This window comes from Lutra lutra, chromosome 18 (assembly GCF_902655055.1).
Source record: "Lutra lutra chromosome 18, mLutLut1.2, whole genome shotgun sequence".
NCBI classification, from domain to species: Eukaryota; Metazoa; Chordata; class Mammalia; order Carnivora; family Mustelidae; genus Lutra; species Lutra lutra.
The window spans coordinates 7,172,763-7,197,992 of record NC_062295.1 but is presented as its reverse complement, the minus strand read 5'-3'; the positions used below and the strand labels follow the sequence as shown (position 1 = coordinate 7,197,992).

General features: G+C 53.9%; 1 protein-coding gene across 3 annotated transcripts in view; it reads left to right on the top strand.

Annotated features, from left to right (window-relative positions):
- The window catches only part of USP7 (ubiquitin specific peptidase 7), a 64,166-nt gene extending 42,567 nt beyond the window's left edge, over positions 1-21,599 (top strand). For all 3 annotated transcript variants that reach the window (XM_047712643.1, XM_047712644.1, XM_047712645.1), the window contains exons 6-31: positions 224-332; positions 1,247-1,377; positions 1,781-1,835; positions 2,839-2,919; positions 3,019-3,109; positions 5,441-5,523; positions 7,843-7,952; positions 9,681-9,837; positions 10,852-10,996; positions 11,226-11,356; positions 11,911-12,045; positions 12,317-12,418; positions 12,555-12,660; positions 13,382-13,474; positions 13,563-13,630; positions 13,984-14,084; positions 15,001-15,154; positions 15,793-15,860; positions 16,336-16,444; positions 16,534-16,611; positions 17,345-17,445; positions 18,449-18,548; positions 19,422-19,541; positions 19,706-19,777; positions 19,916-20,006; positions 20,279-21,599. In XM_047712643.1, coding sequence (XP_047568599.1) covers positions 224-332; positions 1,247-1,377; positions 1,781-1,835; positions 2,839-2,919; positions 3,019-3,109; positions 5,441-5,523; positions 7,843-7,952; positions 9,681-9,837; positions 10,852-10,996; positions 11,226-11,356; positions 11,911-12,045; positions 12,317-12,418; positions 12,555-12,660; positions 13,382-13,474; positions 13,563-13,630; positions 13,984-14,084; positions 15,001-15,154; positions 15,793-15,860; positions 16,336-16,444; positions 16,534-16,611; positions 17,345-17,445; positions 18,449-18,548; positions 19,422-19,541; positions 19,706-19,777; positions 19,916-20,006; positions 20,279-20,385 — 2,698 coding nt within the window. In that variant the 3' untranslated portion in view covers positions 20,386-21,599. The remainder of the gene's footprint in view (positions 1-223; positions 333-1,246; positions 1,378-1,780; positions 1,836-2,838; positions 2,920-3,018; positions 3,110-5,440; positions 5,524-7,842; positions 7,953-9,680; positions 9,838-10,851; positions 10,997-11,225; positions 11,357-11,910; positions 12,046-12,316; positions 12,419-12,554; positions 12,661-13,381; positions 13,475-13,562; positions 13,631-13,983; positions 14,085-15,000; positions 15,155-15,792; positions 15,861-16,335; positions 16,445-16,533; positions 16,612-17,344; positions 17,446-18,448; positions 18,549-19,421; positions 19,542-19,705; positions 19,778-19,915; positions 20,007-20,278) is intronic.
- Positions 21,600-25,230: the final 3,631 nt, after the last annotated feature.

Below are 25,230 nucleotides of genomic sequence, written 5' to 3'. Positions count from 1 at the left end.
AACTCCTGGCCCCGGTGCCCTTGGTGCCTGGGGTCCTGGCGGTGAGTTTCTCCCTCGGAGGGGTGTGTTGGCTGTTGTTCCCGTGTCAGGATGGTGGGCAGGAGGTGACGGTGCACGGCAGCGCGGGGGCTCGCCGGCGTCTCGCCGAATCGCTCCACACACACTGCAGAAGCGAGGAGGTGTCCTGTGCGGTTTTTCCCTCAACCTCCAACTGATCTTGTAGGTGGGATTCAAAGAAGCACACGGGCTATGTCGGTTTAAAGAATCAGGGAGCGACTTGTTACATGAACAGCCTGCTGCAGACTTTATTTTTCACAAATCAACTACGAAAGGTAAATGGATGGTATTTCTCCCCCTCAACCTTCCACCCACCCTGTTGCTCAAGTCCTAAGGGACAAGCAAAGTCCTGTCACCCGACTTTGCCGTGTCCCTCCCAGTACCACAGTGCTGTCTCCAGAGAGGGCCCTCTTTTATGCGAATGCATATCTTTATTCCTCAGCGTGTGGACACTTGTGAAGCTAACTTGGGGGATAAAAGTTGGCTGGCTAACAGACCTAACTTCATGGGGCTCTGTAGCCCCGTGATACAGTTTGTTGGTGTTTAATACGAAAGCCATTAGCGGCAACATTTGAAAGTTTTATATCAAAACTGAATGGACAAAGCCACTGGCCGTGAAGTCTAATTTTCACTTACAGGTAAAACTTAGGCTCGTGAGAATACTAATAAAAACCACAGACATGCTTTGGCTCTAATGGAGGATAACTAGTCGGCTGTCCCTTTGGAATGCCGTGTGAACAGCATAGACCGGTGCAGGCGACATGGGCCCCTGGTTGTGGGGGGCCGCTGGCTGGTCTGCTGGCTGTTCCTGCTCCAGCGGCACTGTCGGTCGCTGCCCCGATAGGACGGTGTCGCGGGGACAGGCAGATGTGGGTCATTGCAATGGCACTTAGGTCTTACCACAGCTTCTGTTCACGAGTAATGTTAAGCTAAAAAGTGTGGCTTTAAGAGGTAGGAAATAAAAGTGGTTCTCTTTGGATGGTGAGCCGTGGGTAATTTTTTAAATTCGTTTTTACTTTCTTGTGTTTTTTATACTGCCTCTAAAGACTTTCATGATTATTGTTTTTAAAACGTCCTGACCTGTTTGGGGGATAGTTACAAGCCCTGTCCACTGCCTTAAGCCGTGGTGATATTAGAAATGATGCTTTCACATAAAATTCCATTTTTATTTCTTAATCAATCATTTTAGGCTGTGTACATGATGCCAACAGAGGGTGATGATTCCTCCAAAAGCGTCCCCTTAGCGTTACAAAGAGTGTTCTACGAATTACAGCACAGCGATAAGCCTGTAGGAACAAAAAAGCTAACAAAGTCCTTCGGGTATGTATCAGAAATCTGCCTTTCCTTCTTCCTTCTCCAAGGAAGAGTCATGAGTGCGTAGTAGGAGGATGGAGAGCAGGGTGTAGGCATTTAAGTACACCCAGGTATTTTTATCACCGTACTTGGTTTGTCCTTTTTGGACATAAAGGCTCTGTTTTAGAATTTTGCTTGAGACCTGATATACCACATAACGATGTCCCCTCACACACAGAGGAGGACAAAGCTGTGGTGTCCTGCTAGAATCCGGGGTGTCTTTAAACCAGGGCCCCCGAAATAACCTCCAGAAATGAATTTCAGAATAATGGCTGATTATGCAGTTTACTTTTTTAAGTCTGGGTTGCTTAATATGCACTTATTTGAAACACGGAGGATTAAATATAAATGTTCCTTCTTTCTTTCCAAGGTGGGAAACCTTAGATAGCTTCATGCAGCACGACGTTCAAGAGCTGTGTCGAGTGGTAAGTTCTGCGCTGAAATCGTACACTCCTTAACACTGACTGCAGCGGAGCAGCGTCAGACGCGGTGGCCCAGCTCAGACCTGCTCCATGCCACACGCGCCCGTCCTTGAGCGGGGCAGAACCAGGCCAGGAAGGAGAGGCAGCATCTGTCTCATTTACGAGCCAGAAAAAATGAGCGGAATTGCTGTTGGAGAGGGCAGTGTGAGGGGAAACTTGGATTTACAGAGCAGGAGGTAGTATGGTTTGATTTTGTTAAACTGGTACATCTGCCCCAGTTACTAATCCGAGAAACCGCAGACTGGCCTAAGGAGCTGTCCCGACCCCCTGCTTTGCTGTTAGAACCGGGACTTCCGTCGTCTCTCCAGAGTGTCCTGACTGCCCCTTGGCACAGAGGTTCTAACTGGGGCAGCCCTCTGTGCGGGAGATTCCCCCCAAAACCATCTTTAGTCAATAGCAGATTCCTGTCCTTCCAGTTGTGGTCAGAGATACACATGGAGACACACACACACACACACACACACACACACACACACAACATGAAATGGTTATTCAAGGTGATTGGCTGGGCAAGGTGTGTTTTCTTTTTTGCAGCACTAGCTGGATTGAATCCAGTTCATTAAATATCCATGGACAAACCAGTCAATCCTGTTGACAGGCTCAACCTCATTAATCTCTTGGTGTGGACCAATACGAGTTAAGTTTAGTGCTCAATTTACATGCTTTTCCACAGAGGTAAAATAAATATAAAAAATGCTTCTAAAGGCACTACAGATTACTAATTCATTCCAAAGGCTGTACTGAGGTTAATCTCAACTGTTGCATGTAGATATTTTTGTAAATATCCAACCAAGGAAGAAGACTTTGTATGTTTTCATAATTGCATGCTAAAGGTCTTAATATTTATAGTCTAGAGCTCCTTTGACCGTTGAAATTTCCTAGTCAAGTTTCAAATTACTGTAAATTGAGCATAACATTTTCTTAAAGTCACAACTTTCTCTTCCAGTTGCTTGATAATGTGGAGAATAAGATGAAAGGCACGTGTGTGGAAGGCACCATACCTAAATTATTCAGAGGCAAAATGGTGGTATGTGGTTACCAGCTTTCAATAATGATCTTAAGTGATTTAAGAATGAGAGTATTTTGACAATTAATACTTAAGCCATCTTGTTTTCCTTATTTGTAGTCCTACATCCAGTGTAAAGAAGTAGACTATCGATCTGATAGAAGAGAAGATTATTATGATATCCAGCTAAGTATAAAAGGAAAGAAAAATAGTAAGTCCTATGTACATTTTGGCAGGACCTTTTGCTCATTTCTGTTTTGCTTTAATGCTTCATTTACCCGAGTGGTTTTTCGTTGAAATACTGCTCAGAGAAGGTAGCCCGAGTGATGAGTGTGCAGCTCGCTGAGTGCACACGGGCTCGGTCCCCCACCTGGCTCAGGCCGCACGGCATGGCTGCCTAGATGCCAGTGCTTCCCCACCCTGACCTCCCCTTCTCAAAGGAAACTGCTGTTGGGGCTTTTAACTTCCCCTCCTAGGTTGCGTTTGCATACTTGAAATATTTCCAGAGAGGGGATCGTGTGGGTTACAGCCTCTGCTCTGCACTTCCCTGCATCATATCCACAAGGAGCGATAGTGGGTTCGTTTTCACCGCTTGATGGTGGTCTGTGTGGGGGGTGCATCATAGGCATGTCGAAACCATCCTCTCCTTGATGTGGGGGTCTTCAGCATAGGGCTCTTGTGTCTAAGGCTCCTTGGCTTTTCTGTGCCCAGTTCTGGTGCACGTGTTTGTGTTCACGGTGAGCGGAATTGTTGGCTCCGTAGCGGAAGCCAGTTTCTCAGTTTCTCAGTTCTAGTCCCTCCAGGGCTGTGTGAGAGCAGCCACTGCTCCCCAGCCACAGCGGAACTGTTGGCTCTCAGACCAAACATTCTGATGGGAGTAGGGTGCCCTCTCAGTTTTAGTACACATGTCCCTGAAGGTCATGGACATTTTCGCCTTTCCAAATGCTTACTGGGCATTTGGGTATCTTCTTGAACATCAGGAACGTATTCAGTAGTGACTTAATGTCGTCATTGAGCAATTCTGTCACCTGGGATTTATGGGTCTGTGTGGATTTACTTGTCATCCCGGGCGCTGTTTCCCAGCTTGTTTGCATGTCTGGTGGTTTGCGTTGCTGGCTGTTGGAGATCCTTAGCCTTTTGTTCTGGCGCGCGTCGAAGTGACTCGCACATAGTGTGGTTCTTCGGAGGCTCATTCTGTGCTCTGTCAGGCAGGAGCCCAGCAGTGTTCAGTGAGGGCTGCTTGGGCGCACGGCTGAGGCAGCCCCGTTCTGAGTCTTCTGCCTGGAGCTCCACGTGTGTGGGGCTCATCGCTGTGGCTGGGGGATCAGACCGTTCTCAGGCCGGCGTGAGCTCTGGGGCCTGCCCCCCCCCCCCCCATCTTTTGGGTGGTTCTTTCCCGGCCCCAGATGGTATCTGCCTTCTGTCGGGGGCGGGGGGTGCTGGGCCCTGTGTGGGGTTCTCTTCCGCACATGAGCTGGGACGGGGGACAGGCTCTTTCCAGATCCCCGTCCTGGACTGCCCGTTGTCCAGGGTGTGAGTTCGTGCAGCACAGGAGAGTGAGGCCCGTGCGTGTCAGTCCGGCTGGAGCAGCGCAGAAGGGCTTCTGCGTGCGCTCGCGGTGCTCACCTGGCGGCGTCGCTGAGTTGCTCCCCCGCTTGGGGCTCTCCTCTGTTGCTAAATGGCATTTCAGAATTTTGAGTGAAATCAGCCTGTTCTCTGCTTTTTGTGTTAAGGACAGCTGCCCTGACGTCCAACTGTTCTCTCATCTGTTACTACTTTATCTTTTCTCTTTATCCGTAGTCCATCCAGAATGGTTTTCTGCCCGTGGTAGGATGTCAGGCCTGCCCTTCCGCATGCGGGTCTCTGGTGAACCTGTCACGTGCTCCCCATGCTCTGCACCTCCTCAGCAGTTGGACGTTCTGTCCGTGTGGATTTGCGTTTAGATGCTGTCTGTTGTCCACTGGTTGTCCTTGGCGAGTTCTCCATCTTCCCCACAGCCCCTAGCTTTGTTATGGTTTAATTGACAGAATTGTAAGCTGTTCGGAGGGAGCCTTGTGATTCTTCTGGACACCCTGTGAGAGGAGCACTCCATCCTGGTGAACATACCTGTCCCTGCACAGGGTCCTCTGTGTGCGAGGCAGGGCATTTGAGTTCTGCTGTCATAGCAACGGGAGGTTCTCGGCTCAGTCCCTGTGTTTGATGCTCGGTCCTTGCCCTGATTCATCTTACTCATGTCCCAGCCTGTCCCTCCCATCCCCACGGTCCCGCTCTCATCCTGCCCGGCTTCAGCTGTAGCTTTATGATAAGTGTTTGGGTCAGAACCATGTCTGTATTCTTAGAGGTTCCGGACTTCTGCGGAGTCGTGGTGGGGATGGTCGCAGCAGGTGTGGCGGGTCTCTGGCAGGGGTGGGGAGCCGCCGCCCAGGGCTGTCATTCCTTCGGCTCTCCTCCCCTGCCTGCGGGAGGGTTCTGGGACGGCTGCGTTACCATCAAGGCTCCAGTGAAATCATTGGCTGACTTTCTTCTCTTTCTGTCTTTGAAGTATTTGAATCATTTGTGGATTACGTGGCTGTGGAACAACTAGACGGTGACAATAAATACGACGCGGGGGAGCACGGCTTGCAGGTAACGTGGGAACCGTGGGCCGCCTTCCCCGTCACTATGTTTTCGCGTCCTTTGCTTCAGTTGTGGATGAAACAGGCATTTGTACCTTTTCATCCACTGCTTGTGGTTAGAGCTCGGGTTAGAGCTTGGGGTTTTACTCCTTCATGCAGACACTGTATTCTGGGGCCTCTGATCGTGCCGCTGGTGGGGCAGAGCTGCGGGCGGGAGGCTGACATGTAGCTTCTCGGGTAGAGCCGTCCCCCAGCACCCGGGAGACCCCGTGCCGCTGTTGGGTGGCGTCTGTGACTCTGCTCCTCTCCTCACTGGTTTCCACCGGGAGCTTTTCCTCCTCTTCTGGTTACAGCGGACGTTCTGACTCTCTTGCACGTCTGGTTCGTGGTGGTTCGTGCTTAGGCGTGTGTGTGTGTGTGATGGGGTTCGTTTTTTCAAGGATCAGGACCTGTAGAGTGAGGAGTGCATTTTCTTTTGCTTGTTCTGTGAATACGTCGTGTCCCTGCTTGGTTCCCACAAAGCCCCACAGGCACTGTCAGCTGCTGGCAGAGCAGTGAACTTTGTGCACAAGGGATTGGTCCGTCCGTGCTCCGGTGGAGAGACACGGACTGTGGCCTGTCCCGGCTGCCGTCAGGCGGTGTGAGCGGGTCAGCTGCATCCTCACGGATGAGGCCGACGCATGGGCTTAGCAGTTCGCGATTCCCCACACCGTCCTGTGTGTCCCGAGCTGGCCGACTTGGAACAGTGTCCCCGCTTTGCGGGGCATCACGGGTCAGGGTGCTGCGTTGCGTGCGGCTCAGAAAGTCACTTGGCAAACGGTGGCTGAGATGTGTTCAACATATACTTCAGCAACTCACAAGAGTTGTCCTGCCACACCGGGTAGTTTGGGGTCTGGGTAAGCGGTACCTGAGAATCATGACCTTGGTGGACTGTGGTAGAGAAATGGTTCTTCTGTTGTTCTTCTAAGCTGCATGGAAACCATGCCGTGCCTTTGTGTGGCAGGTTCCTCGGGTTTTCGTTTTTCTTTGCAGAGGTACTTTGTCCTCTTGAGCAGCTTCAGGAGACATCAGGGCGCCTTGCCTGTGGCTTGTCACAGACCCAGCTCTGGCTGGACATACCCGGGCCTGGAAGGAAGGTGTGACTGGGAAGCTGGGCTGGGATGAGAGCCCAGGGCTCTGGTAGTAGTAGGGTTGGGCAGAGACTTATTTTCGTGAGGAAACGCGTTGTCGGCTGAGGTGGGGCCCGGGGTGTGGGAGCTGTGGAGTTGGGCCCCCCCAGAGGCCTTGTTGAGAAGCGGGCCGCGTTGCCGGTGTGAGGGTCTGTCTGCTGCTGAGTGAGGACCGTCTCCAGAAGTGGGTTGGACTGTAAGCGCCGAGCGTGTGCGCTGCGTCATGTGCTCGGAAGTGACCGTGCCCAGAGTCGAGGGGCAGGAAGCCGCTGACCAGTGTCGTCCCCCCGGGACCGTGAGCGGCCGCACTCGCTCCAGCCGGGGGTCCGTGAGCGCGCCTGCTCTCGCGTCGCCGCAGCCCCAGCTTCTGCTTTCCCAGCGCACGATTTTCTGTGTGTTCCTGCTTCCCGCGGGATTTAATGACTGTGTAACACGGCATCTAGTGATGAAGCCCTGATTCACTTAGCTGCTGCCCCGTGTTGGGCGTCAGAATATAATCCGGAGTAAATCGCTCACACGCAAGCTACTTCAGCAAACCTGAGAGAGATCTAAGCGCGACAGTGGACTTTAGTTTCTGGTCGAAGCATCGTTGACGTGCAGCATCGGTTACTCCGGGAGGGCCGCGCCGGGGTGTGGCGTTCACGTGCTCTGGCCCCGGCACGCCTGTGTCTGGGACCCGTGCTGTAACCAGAAGTTCGGATCTCTTGACCCCCATCACCTCTAGTGGCCCTTCCCACTTCCTATCCCCTGTCCTCTGACAACCACCAGTTCTCTGTTTGAGCTTGGTTCTTTTCTGTGTGTGTGTGTGTGTGTGTGTGTGTGTGTGTGTAAGATTTTATTTATCTGAGGGAGAGAGGGGCGTGGAGAACGTGCGAGCTGGGGGAGAGGGAGAAAGTCTCAAGCAGATTCCCCCGAGTGCGGAGCCCAACACGGGGCTCGATCTCACGACCCTGGGATCATGACCCGAGTGAAACCAAGAGTCGACGCTTAACCAGCTGAGCCACCCGCGAGCCTGTTTCTTGAACGGCATTTTAAATGCACCGTAGCTGGACACCTGAAGCCCTTCCTCTCCCACCGAATCTCGCTGACCGCTGTTGCTGTCCTTGCTTCAAGGACTAAGTAGGGCTGAACTAAACTTGCATTTCTTTTTCAATGTTCAGGAAGCAGAGAAAGGTGTGAAATTCCTAACTTTGCCACCAGTGTTACATCTACAGCTGATGAGATTTATGTATGACCCTCAGACGGACCAAAATATCAAGATCAATGATAGGTAATCTATAGTGGGGTGTGAAAGTTAAGATTGAGTCATCGCCTGACTTCGGGGGTCAGTCTCAGTGTTTTGTTTGGTCTTTCTATATTTTTAGTCCATCTCTGATGTATTTAGGTCTGTCTCCTGCCTCAGTGTCCCAAGAACAATGGTTTTAAAGGGACTATTTCCCTTAAGGGATTTCAGGGGCTGCTGCTCCCGTTACTCGCTCTTAGGGATCCCCAGCTCCCTCTGCACTGTGGCAGATGAGGTCCCAGAGGGAAGGGGACTTTCCGCTCCGCCTGTTGTGCATTCACCAGAACGTCACTTTTACCTCAGGAGTGGAATTTGATGTTGTATTCGTTTAAATAGGATTCTTCCAACATTTTGTAACTGCTCAGTTGGTATTCTAGAATGTGCTGGAATTTTCAGGAAGATGATGTAGATGTATGTGTGTGCCTTATTGCAGGTGTTTTCCCCATTCTTACAATGCCAGTTAAAAAGAATGATAGTAAATACTTTATCTGGTTTACAATACGGAAGTTTTGTCCTGGTTCGTTTGGGCACAGGGTAGAGGATGGTTAGTCACTCATCAAACTGGAGAGAGAACGGACCCAGTCAGGTTATTTGCCACCGGCCTGCTCTTTGCTCTTTCGTTTTTGCCCATCACTGTGGAGTCTCTAAGAAGCTGTCTCCACCAGACATCGCAGACTGGCAGCCTGCAGACTGCAGCCAGTCTGCTGGTGTGTTTCTTTGGGCCCTCACCTTGTTTTTGTTGGTTTGTTTGTTTGTTTTTTTAGATTTTTTATTTACTTGACAGAGATCACAAGTAGGCAGAGAGGCAGGCAGAGAGAGAGGAGGAAGCAGGCTCCCCGCTGAGCAGAGAGCCCGATGTGGGGCTTGATCCCAGGACCCTGAGATCATGACCCGAGCCGAAGGCAGAGGCTTTAACCCACTGAGCCACACAGGCGCCCCTGTTTTTGTTTGTTTTTATTGGCATTAGTTGCCAGCATGAAAAAAAGAAATCATGAGATTTCACATAAAAGCCCAGATTTTTGGCGTCCTTTAGGAATTCTGAACATTTGGCAGAGCAGCTAGGATTGGGCGGCACTGGGCTGGGGTGGCTGCCCCTTCAGGCTCCGTGTGCTCGATCTCCTCTGAGTTCTTGCCAACCCGCCTCTCAAGGCACTTCTCCTGATTAACTTTGACCATGTTGTTAAAATGTTTACGGACCCCAGTCATTTAAAGACAGGTCAAGTTCAGTATGTGAACTAGAAATCACGGGGCACAGGGGATTCATTCTTCCATGTCTTACCTGTTCAGATCTGATGTCCCGTGTTTCTCAGACTCAAGTATATGCTCTGTGGTCTACGAGCTGGGCAGTCAGAATTACTCGTTAGTAACATTGGAATTATCCGCATCCTAGAGAAGTCATGGTGTATGTTTATCACAAGACTGGCCATTGTGTAATATCTTCAATGTAAAATTCTGTCCGGTATCTCAGTGCTCTTAGAGGCATTTTCCTGCTGCCTGGCTTCAAGTTTCTTCTGATGTCTGAGTAATTAAGTGTTCTGATGAATGGGAGCTGCCTCAGAAGTAGTTCATGGGACCTCCTGGGTCCCACTGATGCTTCCCTTTTCCAGATAAAGATTAGCCAGTAAATTAGACCGTCTAGCAATAAATAAAAACCTAAAGGTAAACTATTTCACATGTGAATGAAACCTGGATTTCTTTAAAAATGTCTTTTGATAGGTTTGAATTCCCAGAACAGTTACCACTCGATGAATTTTTGCAAAAAACAGATCCTAAGGACCCTGCAAATTATATCCTTCATGCAGTCCTGGTTCACAGTGGAGATAATCATGGTGGACATTATGTGGTTTATCTGAACCCCAAAGGGGATGGCAAAGTAAGTGCTGGGCAGGGGTGGAGTCGGATGTGACGGTGTGTAGGGCATTCACCCTGACCCTGAGCTGTGCCTTTGTCCATGCCTGTCGGCTGGCCTGGACAGCGAAGGAGTCCACTCTGGGCTCTGGGGTATCGTGTGCCCTCATGCATTAATCGCTGCTACTTCAGAGGTGAATAGTAAATCAGTGATTATACGTGGTGTGCCTCTTGTTATTAGTGTCGAGCTTGGCCCTTTATCCCTTCGTATGTCCAGTGAGGCATGTATTTGGCACTTAGGATGCCAGCAGAGTCCTCCCCACGGCCCGGGCCTGGGCGGGGGCCCCTGTCGATTGCAATCCCTCTGGGTGCCTGGTGGTCCCCACTTGGTGACGCACCGTCTTCCCCTGGTTTGCCTGGATCTGCTCTCGTAGTCTTCCCCAGGGTACCAGGGTGTCCTCGGGGTCTGTGTCCAGGACCCTAGGGCCAGTGAGGAACCGAGCAGAGGCCAAGCCCGCCTCGCTTGACCTGAGAGTTGGTGGAGGGACCCACACGGCACCAGACCACAGTGAGCCTTTCACTGTGAGATTTAGTACTGTTGAAAGTGACTCGGTCCACAATGAGATGGGAAGATCAGTATAACGTACAACTCTGCTGACTTTTATTGAAGTCAGGCCCTCACTTGCTGAGATAATATGTCATGATAGGATCAAATGTCCCCTTTTAATTTCATAACTACACCATAAAATTCAGCTTTACTAGCAGAGGGAGGTGTGCCCTGTCTGATTATCTCAGATCTGTAAAGAGTTGTATGGTCGATTGATTCCCAGTTGAAGTGGGCTGATGGCGTGTAAGACAGAACAGCCAACAGATGCGCCTTCCCAGTCCCCCCCAAGTGCGGGCCAGGGTCGGCCAGGGTGCCAGGCAGCTCAGTGGAGGCCCCCTGGTTTGGCACATCCTCGGGTGCCTTCTTTTACGAAAACCCCGCCTCTTCCCCTGTGCGCTTTATCTCTGCACGTCTCCTTGCTCTCCCTGCCAGTGGTGCAAATTCGACGACGACGTGGTGTCCAGGTGTACGAAGGAGGAGGCCATCGAACATAACTACGGGGGCCACGACGACGACCTGTCTGTGCGGCACTGCACCAACGCCTACATGCTGGTGTACATCAGGGAGTCCAAGCTCAGTGAGTAGTGCCCCTCGCTCGGCTCAGCTCGGCTCTGTGGGCCCGAGTCCCCGCTCCCGGGGTGCTCTCCTCCGCCGGGCTCGCGCAGCCTCCTGGCCAGCTGGGTGGGGCGTGTGGGTTTTCATGTGGACTCTCGGTCCCGAGGACTTGGATTTGAAGATGACTGTGTTGACGAGGACATGGCATTGGGGCCTTCTGAGGAGGTGAGCGACCGTACTTTGTCATGTAGGTGAGGTTTTACAAGCGGTCACCGACCACGACATCCCTCAGCAGCTGGTAGAGCGACTCCAGGAGGAGAAAAGGATTGAGGCGCAGAAGCGGAAGGAGCGGCAGGAAGCCCACCTCTACATGCAAGTGCAGGTCGGCCCCCGGACTGGGCTGTGCACTGTCCGTGCTAGGGTGCCGTGTGCGGGGGCAGGGGAGGCAGGGTGGCGGGGGGAGGGCCCCCCCGGGGAGGGGGCGACGCGGGAGGGCCGGCCAACGGTGGGAGGCGGTGCTCCAGGCCGCAGAGAAACGTAACCGGTGACAGGGAAGGAAGGAGACCTGGACAGGGGGGTGAACTTCGAGAAGGTTTGGGTTCACGGTTCGGTCGCTGCTCTCCGCAGGTTGGTTGCCTGGGAAGAGAAACGCGCTGAGCCTCCTGGCTGGGCCTGGGCAGTAACCCGAGGCACCAGGCAGTGGGCTTCCAGCTCGCCCCGCAGGGAGGGCGTGTGAGTGTGTGGGGGCACAGGTGTTCGTACTTTCTGACTCAGCACCGATTTCATCCTTCGTCATCTTGATTCTTGTCTGCTTGGGTCTCCTGAAGAAGGGTGCTAGAAACAACGAGATTAGCTCATGTTACTGTTGAAACTTTGCTTTGCTCGGGGTGGTCTCACGGTTGGAAACTCTGTTGCGTGTTTTTTGTGTATTTTCAGATAGTTGCAGAGGACCAGTTTTGTGGCCACCAAGGAAATGACATGTACGATGAAGAAAAAGTGAAATACACTGTGTTCAAAGTATTGAAAAACTCCTCCCTGACTGAATTTGTCCAGAACCTCTCTCAGACCATGGTGAGTGCCGGCCGTTCTGGGGGTGGTTGTTTTGACCTCCAGGTTCTGCCTCCTTTCCTCACTCACTGGACCAGCAGGGACCAGGCATTCAAGCCCTGGCGTACTGGGGACCCTGATGGGGGCGGCAGGGTGGTGGGTGGTCTCTGTTGTCCACGTTAGCAGGGAGAGCTCTGTTGTTTTATTTCTTCTAGTCCTGGAATCCTGGCATGCATAAGGAATTAAAGTATGAGCTGATTTTGTTTTAATTAATTTAGCTTTAATTTTTTTTCAGGGATTTCCACAAGATCAAATTCGATTATGGCCCATGCAGGCGAGGAGCAATGGAACCAAACGGCCCGCCATGTTGGATAACGAGGCAGACGGCAACAAGACGGTGAGGGCCATGTGCGGGAGGCGCCGGGCACCGCCGTGACTTGTCTGCCTCTGGCCCGCTGACTCGTGGGTGGCCGTGGTCTTCACTCTCATTGGCCCCTGAAGTAGTCTAACACCACCATCTCTTTTGGAAATAGATGATTGAACTGAGCGATAATGAAAATCCATGGACGATATTCCTGGAGACCGTTGATCCGGAGCTGGCTGCCAGTGGGGCCACGTTACCCAAGTTTGACAAAGATCGTAAGTGTCCCTGGAGCAACAGCACTGGATCCCAGCGTCTAGACACACATGGGGTTTGGTGTTCTTCCTTTGCCGTGGAGTCCAGTTCCAGATACACCCCGGACCCCTTCCCGTGCTCAGGCTTCTTGGCGAAGCCGAGTGGGCCCGACTGGCTGCTGGTGGCAAGCAGCCCGTGGCCGTGCTGAGTCCTCGTGTCCTGTTGTGGCCTCGGCCCTGTGGTTTCCTGCGTGCCTCACGGGCTGCCGCAGAGCAGGGCTGCAGGCGCACCCTGCCGAGGGCTGGGCAGTCAGCCTTTCACACTCGTGGGCCATTGTGGCCTCTGCCCTTCGTCAGGGGCCGCAGAGAAGGCATTGGTGAACAGGTTGGCTGTCTTCTGGCATGGCTTTGTTTGACATAACACGTGGGTCAGAGCCTGCTGATGCTCTCTCTGAAACGGTCACTTGTTCCTGCTGCAAGGACACACAATATTAGCGTTTTCTCACGGCAGCACTCAGCTAGATGGCCCTCAGTCCCATCCTCACTGCCTCGGATTAGTGTTTCCCGAGGGCCCGATGTGTGGAATGACACTGGACTCTAGGGTCATTCAGTCTTTGATGAACCTTGGCGGACACGATGGCTTTCGGGTGCCAAAGGCTGTCATTTTGGTTGTCTCTTGTTCATGTTTTTGGAACATTGTCCCATGTGGTAAGATCCTAACAAAACCTGTTTATTAATCTCGTAGATGATGTCATGCTCTTTTTGAAAATGTATGACCCCAAAACACGGAGCTTGAACTACTGTGGGCACATCTACACACCAATATCCTGTAAAATACGTAAGTCCTCCTACCCTCACCCTTGCGGTTGGTTTTGCTCAAGTCTTGGTTCATCACAGCTTTGGATTCTTGTTTTCCTCGAATGCAGGTGACTTGCTCCCGGTTATGTGTGACAGAGCGGGATTTATCCAAGATACTAGCCTTATCCTCTATGAGGTTTGGACGGCTTGTTGTTCCGTAAACACTGTATCGTTTGTGGTTTGGGGAGGGCTCTTCTCGTTTGTTCTGCTGCCCTGGCTTCATCGTTTTGTGAAGTCGGCAGCTAAGTTGGTGGGGCCGGCTGGTGTTGAGGTGAGGGTCACAGTTGTAGAAGTCTAGATATTTTTTTTTCCTCACTCGGGCTCAGGGATCATTACGTCTCTGCGGATGGTAACGTTCCCGTTAGCATTTTCACTTACTAGAAATGTAGAGCAGAGAGAACGGAACTCTCCGGGAGAGCACCTGCGGCGTCGGGCCATGTGGAACACGGACAGACGCTCACCCGGAGCCTTTCTTCTCTTTCACTGTAGGAAGTTAAACCGAATTTAACAGAGAGAATTCAGGACTACGACGTGTCTCTTGATAAAGCCCTTGATGAACTAATGGATGGTGACATTATAGTCTTCCAGAAGTAAGTACTTTTTGAAGGACTGAATCACTTTGTACTCATAGTTTTCCCATCAGCCCCAGAAGTAGGAAACAAAACTGTGTCAAGACTCTGAGTTAGTCAGATTCTGTTCGAAGTAGCTGAGAATGTGGATAGAAGTTGGCCCCTCTCTCAGTTTGGGGATTGTGGGCAGTGAACCTTTTCCTCAGAACGAACGGTTTCCTAAGAATCAGTGACGAGCACTGCAGCTCCGAGCGGGACAGCAGCCCGGCCAGCAGCAGGGTGGTTTTCCCGCCCCTCAGCGCGAGCGTCCCCGACACACACCTGCATAGGGGACTCGTTGAAGTCCCTGTGCCTGTCACACCAGCAGGTCTGTGGTCTTAGATGCTTTGTCTGCAGGCAGCCTCGCCGGGGCTCCTGGAGAAGCCATCTGGCTGTGGCAGTGTCGAACACGGGTCATGGGGATCCCACGAGCACCGGGCTTGGCGGATGTAGGTTTGGAGCGCCAGGTAGTAAATATTTTAGGCTTCGCGACTACTCGGCCCTGCTGCCTTAGCAGGAAAATGGTTGCCTGTCAGCTCCGGGTCAGCGTAGCCTCTGCCGTGAGGCACGTCCTGCCGAGTCCCTCCCTGTATATAAAACAGGAGGACACGGTTCTGTGTTCGTATCGAGATCAGGAGCAGCAGGTGGGTTTGCATGGGCACGTGGGAGGCTCAAAGCATACCCTCTAGTGTGGTGGCCGTTCCTTACTGTCCTGGCTGACAGAGCAGCTGGGACAGACTCCAGACTCCTAGCAGCCACAGGGTTAGTCGGAACTTCTGTCCATACCTGTCTGTGTCACTGTGGTTTGAGAGGTGGTGCCTTTTTATTTTTTTTAAAAAAACCACTGTGCCTGGCCTGGATTTTGATTTAGTCTGCATTCTGTGTCTTTCTCCCCCAGGGATGATCCTGAAAACGATAACAGTGAATTACCCACTGCAAAAGAATATTTCCGAGACCTCTACCACCGTGTCGATGTCATTTTCTGTGATAAAACAATCCCTAATGATCCTGGATTCGTGGTTACATTATCAAACCGAATGAATTATTTTCAGGTATTTGATAAAGGCTCTTTCCCCTTCAGATTCCACATCAGAGAGACCGAGTCCTTTTTAAAAAGGAAGGGTTGCTGAGGGAGCTGACAGGCTAGGTTTCGGAGGAAGGGCGATGGCCCCGTGGTCTGAGTGGTTCTTGACGGGATTGGTGCTAGCGCTGCCCCCCGACTCCCATCCCATCCACCCCGGCATGATACGGTTTTCGGAGATGGCAGTCTCTAGAACAGCTTTGTCTGTTACAGCTTGCCATCAGCAAGTAAACCTGTAGACCTCACCATTAAAAGTGAGAGACCGTTGGGGCGCCCGGGTGGCTCAGTCGGTTCGGTGTCTGTTTCTTGATCTCAGCTCAGGTCTTAGTCTCAGGGTTGTGGTTTCAGGCTAAAGGGATTTTTTTTTTCCTTTAAAAAATGCTTTTTTAATAGCTGATTTCACCGATGTGCTGCTGGGGATACGCCGGGGAGTGGTTTATACTCAGCAGGTGGTGGATTTTTAGGCCATGAAAATTCAGGCTGTTTATATCACAATTTTTTATTAAGAACATTAGGTAAATAGTTAATGGTAAAGCTTATAAGCAAATTTCAGTTCACTCCCCAACACAAGCCTTCTTTTCTGACTTTGGGTCCCTTCCTTCCTCCCAGGTTGCAAAGACAGTGGCCCAGAGGCTCAACACTGACCCCATGTTGCTCCAGTTTTTCAAGTCTCAAGGGTAAGGCGGGCCCCATCGCCTCACATCAGGGTCTGTACTGCCTGCTCTCCAGAGTTGATCCGGACACTGTGGAACCAATCCCACGAGTGGGGGCCGCGGCACCTGACATGCCCCTACTTAGTTTCCCATAGAGAGTGGTCGCCTCACACATCCTGACCGCACTGCTTCCTGATGTCCGAGGCACGGGTGGCCTCACCCAGAGCCCGACGGACTTTTTAGATCCATGACCCCCCGCGTCTCCCGCGCATCCAGCCAGGTCCACCCCAGCCAGGCTCGCGTGCACCGTGTCCCCATTGCCGAGAGTGCAGGTGGGGCCCCCGGGGGCCTAAGGGCTCTGGAAACAGGAGTGTGGTGGGGAGCCTTGTGCCAGGCCCACATTTTGGCTCTGGGCATAAGGGCAGTGGTTTGTTTTATGCTCACGGGTGTCTTAGGTGAACAAACAAGTCATTTGTTTTTATGCTTTTTTGTTGTGTAGTTACAGGGACGGCCCGGGTAACCCTCTTAGACATAATTATGAAGGGACTTTAAGAGACCTCCTGCAGTTCTTCAAGCCTAGACAACCTAAGAAGCTTTACTATCAGCAGGTATGAGTCCGAATTCACGTAACCGTGGTCGTCAGGACAAGGCTTGGGTTTTGTGGAGACGGATCTGACAGTCTCTCTTTTCTTAACAGCTTAAGATGAAAATCACAGACTTTGAAAATAGACGAAGTTTTAAGTGTATTTGGTTAAACAGCCAGTTTAGGGAAGAGGTACGTGCTTTTTAATGATACGAATTTTTATTTATTTTTATTTTCATTGGTGTGTGTTTAACGTTTGTCTGTCTAGCCCTTGAAAACTAAAACAACGAAAGAAGAGTGTTAGTGGCCCTCGGTCCCCCTCCTGCCACCACCACTGCTTCTCAAACTGTTTCTTCCTCTGCCCGGCCCCTGGGCAACAGCAGGGGCCTGAGAGCCGGGCGGCGGGGGTGGAGGATGCGGACACCCGCTGTTAACCGAGGGCGCGCCGTGCCCCCGTGAGGTGGTGGCTCTAGGAGGTCCGTCCCTGCTCGGACCCAAGCATTTCACCTTTGTAGCTGGGCCAGTTTTGAATGGCCGTTCACGCCATGAGCCATAAACATGCTCATCTGGGTGGATCCGTAGGCTGACATCCTCCAGTCCAACTCGGGTCGTTGTCGAGGCCGACACTCTCCCGGTGTCGCTTTGCTCAGAGAGCAGACCAGGAGGTGGCCTTCTGTGCGGGGGTTCGCTGAGACGCCGTCCTGTGAATGGCAACCTTCTGGCATCAAAGCGGCATTTCTCAGACTCCCCTGGGGTGGGGCCGGGGGTCAGAGTGTGCGCGTCGGGGCGTTCAGGGTGGGGGTGTCCTGATGGGGGGGGCTTGGGACAACTGAACATCTCGTGCAGTGTTTTCCCCTCTTCCAGCAGCGTGGGTGTGTGTGAGCAGAGACCCCCTTATGCTTTCTTTCCTCTTGCCCTTTGCTAGGAAATAACACTCTATCCTGATAAGCATGGGTGCGTCCGGGACCTGCTGGAAGAATGTAAAAAGGCTGTTGAGCTCGGGGAGAAGGCGTCAGGGAAACTTAGGCAAGTATTTCCTGAAGTCGGAGGCATCCCGGGGGAGGTGCTGGCCCCGGGCCCCGCGGCCGTGTTAGTGGACCCGTGCACAGGGGCCGACCGGCTCTCGGCCTGGCTTCTGTGACAGTGTATAAATACGTCATAGCCGAGCCATATTTCCTTCCTTCCTTCCCTGTCTCCTGATCGTTAGTAAGATGTAGTAAAGATGAGATTGGGGTAGAAAAGTCAACGCCCGGGGTGTTGGGGTGGCCCAGTCAGTAAAGCATCTGCCTTCAGCTCGGGTCCTGGGAGCGAGCCCCGTGTCGGGCTCCCCGCTTCTCCCTCGGCCTGCTGCCTTGCCTTCTTGTGCTTTCTATCTCTCTGTCAGATAAATAAATAAAATCTTAAAAAAAAAAAAAAAAGTCAACACAGTGGAGAGAGGATTGAAGTGCGTTATCAGTGGAAACTGGGCAGAGCTGCTCTTGGTTGCATTTGAGAAAACCAGGTGCTTCTGACCCATGAAGCTGATTCTCCGCCTGGAGACAGAAGCCCGGACTCGGCGGGCAGCGTGCGTGTCAGAGTCGGGCCCGCTCGCCCTGGTGCCCTGCCATCTGCTCCCAGGACAAAACAGGCCTTGGGGCTGTTTGGTTCCCGGAACGTTTGCTCCGTGATATTAATAAAAGAATGAGATCTTTATTCTCTAATGAGTGCAGGAGCAAAACACCACAAGTCCTGCCAGTTGGGGACCATCGTGGGCACAGGGCACGCAGCTCCTGGACGCTTGGTTTCCGCTCCATCCCTCCGCCCGCATGGGGCCGCGTTGCCTCGGACGCAGGGGCCGCCAACCAGGGTTGTCCAGGCTTGTGTGTGTGCTCCCCGACGATGCCCACTGTGCACCTTTCAGCTCTCTGAAGAGGAAGAAAATATGTAGCTGTCGATAGCTATTTGATAAAGAATTTCTTCTTAGGAAGCTACTCATCCATCTTTTTCCCACACAAATTGAGGCAGTTCACTCCCCCCTTGTTCTGTGCAGGCTGCTGGAGATTGTAAGCTACAAGATTATTGGTGTGCACCAGGAAGACGAGCTGTTAGAATGCTTATCCCCAGCGACGAGTAGAACGTTCCGAATCGAGGTAACCGGCCCTCCCTGTGGGTGCCCTGACCAGAGCGACGGCCACCCGCCTCCCTCCTCCAAGGGCACTGATTTGCGGGCGCGGCCCCAGTGCCATGCGTGGTACCAGTAGAGGCCGTTCCTTGCAGCTACTTTGCTCTTACACATTTTGGGAAGTTAATGTTTCATTGTGACAGAATTTACATAATGTAGAATTCTGCTCTCTCAGCGCTTCAGGCGTGTGCTGCTGAGCGGCCCTCCCCGCCCTATGTGTCTGCGCATGTCGGTCCCCTTCCCACACAGCTCCCCGCCTGCTCTCCCCTGCCCCAGGCACCATGTCTTTGACTGCCAGCGGTCCCCATATATGTAGGGTCGTAGACGGCTTGTGCTCAGGAGTGAATTCTGAATACGGGCCACAAGCACATCTTCTGGCCAGAAGCTGGGGCTCTGTGTTGACGGAGGAGTGGCTGGAATTTCCAGTGACGTCATTCGGTCTCCCCAAACTCAGAGTTTCTTTAAGAAAATGCAGATGCCGGGTGCCTGGGTGGCTCAGAGGGTTAAGCCTCTGCCTTTGGCTCAGGTCATCATCTCAGGGTCCTGGGATTGAGCCCCGGATTGGGCTCTCTGCTCAGCGGGGAGCCTGCTTCCCTCCCACCCCCTCTGGCTGCCTCTCTGCCTGCTTGTGATCTCTCTCTGTCAAATAAATAAATAAAATCTTAAAAAAAAAAAATGCAGATGCCTTCCACCTCCAAGGTCTCATCCTAACAAGACCCGGACGTGGTATTGGGCCAAGATGAGCCTCAGCTGCGTTGTCGGAGCAGCGAGTCAGAAGCGAATGCGGCCTTGGTGTGCATGGACCGCGTCGCTCAGCTGCGTGTCTCCTCTGGGTCTGCAGGAAATCCCTCTGGACCAGGTGGACATAGACACGGAGAACGAGATGCTGGTCACCGTGGCGCACTTCCACAAGGAGGTGTTCGGGACGTTTGGTGTTCCGTTTCTGCTGAGGATACACCAGGTGAGGGCCGGGCTGCGAGGTCGAGGACCCACCGCCCCTGGTGCTGTGGGCTTCGCGCTGCCGAGCCGGGGCCCCTGCCCGCCGGGCGGATGCGGAGCTCCGCTGGCGTCCACGCGGGCCGCACGCAGGTGAGTGTGCGCACACGTGTCCTTCACCGTCCGCAGGGCGAGCACTTCAGAGAAGTCATGAAGCGGATTCAGAGTTTGCTGGACATCCAGGAAAAGGAGTTCGAGAAGGTGCTCGCCTTGGGCACTTGGGAGGGGTGTACGGGCCGCGCCCCGAAGTCTCGGCTCAGGAAGCAGCTGAGACTTGGGCCAGAGGGGAGCGTTTGCTTGTGCCTGGAATTCACGGAGGAGGGCCCTTCTGTCTTTCAGTTTAAATTTGCCATTGTGATGATGGGCCGACACCAGTACATCAACGAGGATGAGTATGAAGTGAACTTGAAAGACTTTGAGCCCCAGCCTGGTAAGCGCCCTTCCACGGGCTGCGCAGAGGGCGGCCCACCCCGGGTTCTGGTGGCGTCTGTGCATGTGAAGCGGGAGGAGCGGTGTGTGGCCACGGTCACGTCGGTGGCTCACTGGCAGGGCGTACCGGGAAGCCACTGGCACGGTCTGTGAGGGTGGGTGGGGCTTGGCTCCAAGCCCCAGCTTCCCCGGGAGCCGCCCCAAGGGCCGCTGGCCCTGCCGCTCCTGGGCTTGCTGTCCGTCCAGTCTCAGCCGTGTCTCTCTCTCCACCAGGTAACATGTCTCACCCTCGGCCTTGGCTAGGGCTCGACCACTTCAACAAAGCCCCAAAGAGGAGTCGCTACACTTACCTGGAAAAGGCCATTAAAATCCATAACTGACTTCCTTACCCAGTGTGTGCAAGGCGAGGGGCCGTGCGTGGGTGTGTGCCCCTTTTTAACAGCCTAGAACTTTGGTCCACGTGCACTCTGTCCGAAGTCTTCAGCAAGAGGGTTTGCTGCTGATGTTAATTTTATTTTGTTGAGGCTGTTCAGTTTGGCTTCTCTGTATCTATTGACTGCCCTTTTTGAGCAAAATGAAGGTGTTTTTATAAAGCTTGGATGCCAATGAGAGTTATTTTACGGTAACCACAGTGCAAGGCGACCGCCAGCATAACGGGGGTGGAAGGGGCGAGGGCCGCGAGGCTCTGGCGAGAGGCCTCTGGTGTGTTCCCAGCGGGCGGAGGCCGCCCGGCTGCCTTCCTGGGGTCGCGGTCTCCGGCCCCGCCGCTGGGCTCGCGTGGAGGCTCGTCTGCCCTGTTTCCCTCCGTTCTACTTGCCATGACCTTCTGTGCATCTGTAAAGGCAAAACAGAGAAACTCACAACCTAATAAATAGTGCTCTTTCCTTCACTGCGTGTACTGTCCCCCTTCCTCGGTCCTCCTCCCGCTGCCTGGGTCTCCGTAAACGTGTCTCAGCCGCCAGCCACCAGCATTCCGCAGCCGCGCACACTGTGGAGGCGCCGGATACGGATGCGGGCCTGGTGGGTGGTCCCGGGTCTTTCTGTTCACTTGGAAACACCGGGCAGATCGAGGTGTGCTCTGCTGCCCCTCGGCAGGCCTAGCGAGCTCACCGTCCCTGCAAGCAGTGAAGCGGGTGTCAGTAGAAGTTCTCGAAGCGGAACAGACGGAATGAGACGAGGAGGGCCTTTTAGCAAAGAGGGCATGCTCACTAGTGGTCAGTAAGCTGTCGACTTTGTAAAAAAGTTAAAAGAAAAAAGAGAAATGAAATTGTATATTTAATGAATGAACATGTACAATTCGCCACTGGGAGGAGGTGACTTTGTTGGGTGCATTTAAGTGACTGTCACTGATGTTGATACTCATTGTGTGTAGTTTTATCTCAGTCCCAGGCTTGTTTCCTTTTCTTTTGGAGCTAATGCTGGCTGCGCGTCTAGTTTTGAGTGCAGTAAAATAGAATCAGCAGATCACACTTATTTTTCATCCTTTCCAGGATTTTTGTTTGTTTCTGTAGCAGCAGTGTACACCAACTCTTCCTGTATATTGCCTTTTTGCTGGAAAATGTTGTATGTTGAATAAAATTTTCTATAAAACCTACAATCCGCTGAGTGGCGTGGAGGTTGAGGGAGGTCTCTGTTCCCCCTGCTGGTCGTGTTGCTCACGGATGGTCCTGGCTTCCTGGGGTTTTTGGATTTTGCCTTCCATTTAAGGCGAAAATGGACCGTTTAAGCTCAAGCAAGAGGAGGTTTTCCGGGAGGAACCCGGGCACACAGGAGGCGGCTGGAAATATTACTGGAACGGTGGGAAGTGATGCCCAGACCCGTCCGCGCAGGTTCCTGGGCTCTGCGCTGGTCTCAGATTCAAAATGACTTGTTTCCAGGTTTCCACGGCCTCGTGTGTGTCTTCGCTCCCCAGGAGCTGTCTCCCGAGGCGCGCGGGTGGCACGTTGCAGGGGTGTCCCGTGCCCGCCCCGAGCCGTCCTGCCGTAGGAGGAGGTGTGGCCAGGCCAGCGAGGCCTTTGTCTGTGTATGACTTTGGGCATCATCATGTGGTCGATCTTCTGTTTTCACTTTGGCCGTGGCTCGGTTCTGGTCGGGGAGCTGGCAAGTGTTGTCCCCAAAGCTGTTGAGTGTTCTTACGAAGGGCTGGCCGTGTGGACGTGTTCTGCGTTTGCTTGTCCGTTCCCTCCCAGCTGGGGGCTTGAGTGTCCGAGTTGATAAAATGTTCTTTGGGGCACGGGGTGGAACTGCCTTTAGCTCATTCTAAACCCCGAGGACGTTCCCGTCTGTTGACGGCCATCTGACTCCCCAGACAGATGCGTCCCTTGGGAATGTGATGGCACGTGAATGTGACCTGCACGTGGGCGCCGTGGGCAGAGAGAAGCGGCCTCGCTTTGCCAGGGAGGAGAGGTCAGTCTTGCCTTTGCCTTCCCTCAGGGCTCCCTGCAGGGAGGAAGCGCCGTCCCACGGGGGCTGCAGGGGCGTCTTTGGACCGCGTTGCTGGCCTTGCTCGGAGCGCCAAGGCCGCAGTCTCGGGGATCCCCGCTTCCAGTGGGGTGGGGGCGGGTGTAGCCGCGGTGGTGGCCGGTGGGGTCTGCGTTCGGACCGACGGCAGGTGCGGCTCTGGTGCTGAACGAGGCCGCAGGGTGAGGCACCCCGACCGCGTTCTGTGTTGGACGCGGGACAGCAGACTCTCAGGACCGTGTCTTCCCAGGCGGGCCTCGGCCAAGGCTTTCCCGCCGCGTGTCCCCGTTGGCTTTGAGGCGCGGCGGAGGTGCGTGTGTGGTGTTGGGGACGGACACCCGTGCGGAAAGCACCGTGCGGGACAGACGCTGGCGTTGGGGCCTCGGCTCGGCTCAGCGCTGCTGCCCGAGTCTGGGAGCGGCCACCCCGTCTTACGAAGCCTGGGTTCCAGCAGAACTCGATAAAACTGGGCAAGGGCCCCCCGACCCCGCCGTGGAGGGGCCGGGAGCCGGGGCGGTGTTTGGTGGCTGGAATGGTCGGTCGGTGGTTGGCCTGTGTGGGAGCGGCTGTCCAAGATCACCCTTGACGCCAGGCCTTGCCCCTGATGGACACCACAGACGGCTGTGTCTGACGTCGTGTGAGAGCCTTGTGCCCCCGAGGAGTCCAGTCAGGGGGCCGCAGTCTCTCCCTGCATCTGGCTGTGTCTGCGTGGCCCGGGGCCCCAGCCGCAGCCAGTGTGCCTGCTGAGCCCCGGACGTGCCGCCCGAGGGGCTGAAGGTGGGTTTTTAATTTAACTTAAATTGCTGCAAGTCGTTAATGAGCTCCACTGTGTTAGAAAAGCCGTTCACTTTTTTTTTTCTTTTTTAGGATTTTATTTATTTGACAGAGTACAAGCGGGGGAGCAGGAGAAGCAGGGATCCCCGATGGGCTCCATCCCAGGAGCTTGGGATCATGACCTGAGCCGAAAGCAGATGCTTAACTGAGCCACCCAGGCGCCCCTGGAAAAGGCTGTTCTAACCCAATTTTCCCTATGTTACGGGTTGTTCCAGCAGTTAGTTCACTTGGAGCCTCTACTTAAAACCTAAAACAGGGGCGCCTGGGTGGCTCAGTGGGTTAAAGCCTCTGCCTTCAGCTTGGGTCATGATCCCAGGGTCCAGAGATCAGGCACCATGTCGAGCTCTCTGCTCATCGGGGAGCCTGCTTCCTCCTCTCTGCCTACTTGTGATCTCTGTCTGTCAAATAAATAAAATCTTAAAAAAAAAAAAAAAAAAAAAAACACCAAAAAAACCCAGAACCTAAAAACTAGTGGGTTTGCCTGACCTTTTCATGAGTGCAGAGACTTCTGGGGCTCTCATTGGATGGGAGCAGAGTTAAGATGGGGCCTCCCGAGCTCCTTTGCCTTGCCAGCAGGGGACGGGAGCCTGTGTGGACTTGCTTTCCCACCTTTCCCTTTGTGGCCCTTTGCGGAAGGCTTTGAAGCCAGGCCCACGGGGTTCTCAGAGGGGTCGGAGCAGAACTGTAGGGCGGGTCCCTGTAGGTCTGCCCACTGATGGAGGGATCCAGGAGTGGGCACGCGTGTTCATACCACCATCTGCCTGGAGCTGGTAAAGGCTCGAAGGTGTGATAAAAGGCGCCTGGGTGGCTCAGTCGGTTCAGCTTCTTATGCCTTTGGTTCAGGTCATGATCGCAGGGTCCTGGGATCGAGTCCCGCGTTGGGCTCCCTGCTCAGCAGAGTCTGCTTCTCCCTCTGCCTCCTGCTCCCGGTGCTTGTGCGATCACTCGCGCGTTCTCTCTCATAAATCAGTCTCGGAGAGGAAAGTGTGCTACGATGCTGGGAGGGAAAGTACACTTGGAGCCCCCATGGCACTTAACCTGTCCCTTCCTCACTGGTGAAGAGCCCCTTCAGGCTCCTTTTCGCAAAGTCAGCCTCGCAGTGGGCGGGCGGCAAAGATGGGTCCAGGGCTGTGTGTGGCTGCTGCCTGGGGTGCTTGCTTTCAACCCCGGCCTGGGCCCTCACCTCTGCCCACAGCCTGGCTCGGCCTGAGTGCCCACAGCTACCTGCAGTGGCCCAGCTTCCGCGAGCGCTCCTGGAAGTGGGGGGGCCCCCCTCCTGACGGAGGCTCGCTAGAGAACTGCTGGGCTCACGGCTGGGTGCCGGCCCGAGCTGCGTAGGACCTCAGGGGCCCACAGCCTCGGAAGAAGGGTTCGGTGACGGCTGAGCCAGGCCAGTGATGGAGGACCCCAGACCCCGGCGCCTGAGGCATCGTGAGCGGCGCCGCACGCACGGTGAACCTGACCTAGGATGGACCGCTCCTGGCTACAGACCCACCTGGGGGTCCCAGTCCACGCCAGCAAGCGGCTCGTTGAGCCCGGGACCCGAACACCGCCCTCGGGGTGCATCCGGCCTTGGCCGTGACCGCAGAGCCGGGCACGCCTCGGACTCCCCACAGGGCCCGGGCAACTCCACACAGGTGTGGGGCTCCTGCAGACCCAAGACAGGCCCAGTGCGGGGAAGACGGCTCCTGCGTGCTGCTGCTCGCCGTCATTGCGTCCCGCCGTCCCCTTCAGCTGCGGAGCCCAGGTGGGTGGCCCCCGTGTTGTCTCCCTGTGCCCCCACACTGTCCTGATGAGAGACGGGTCCCTAGGTACTGCGTGACCAATGTGTCACATGCTCTAGGGCTCTGCAACTCCTGGTTGCTGGAGTGGAGGCCCCCCTGCCTGGGTCTCCGCAGCTACAGGCTGGGGGAGGGAGCATCACAGCAAAT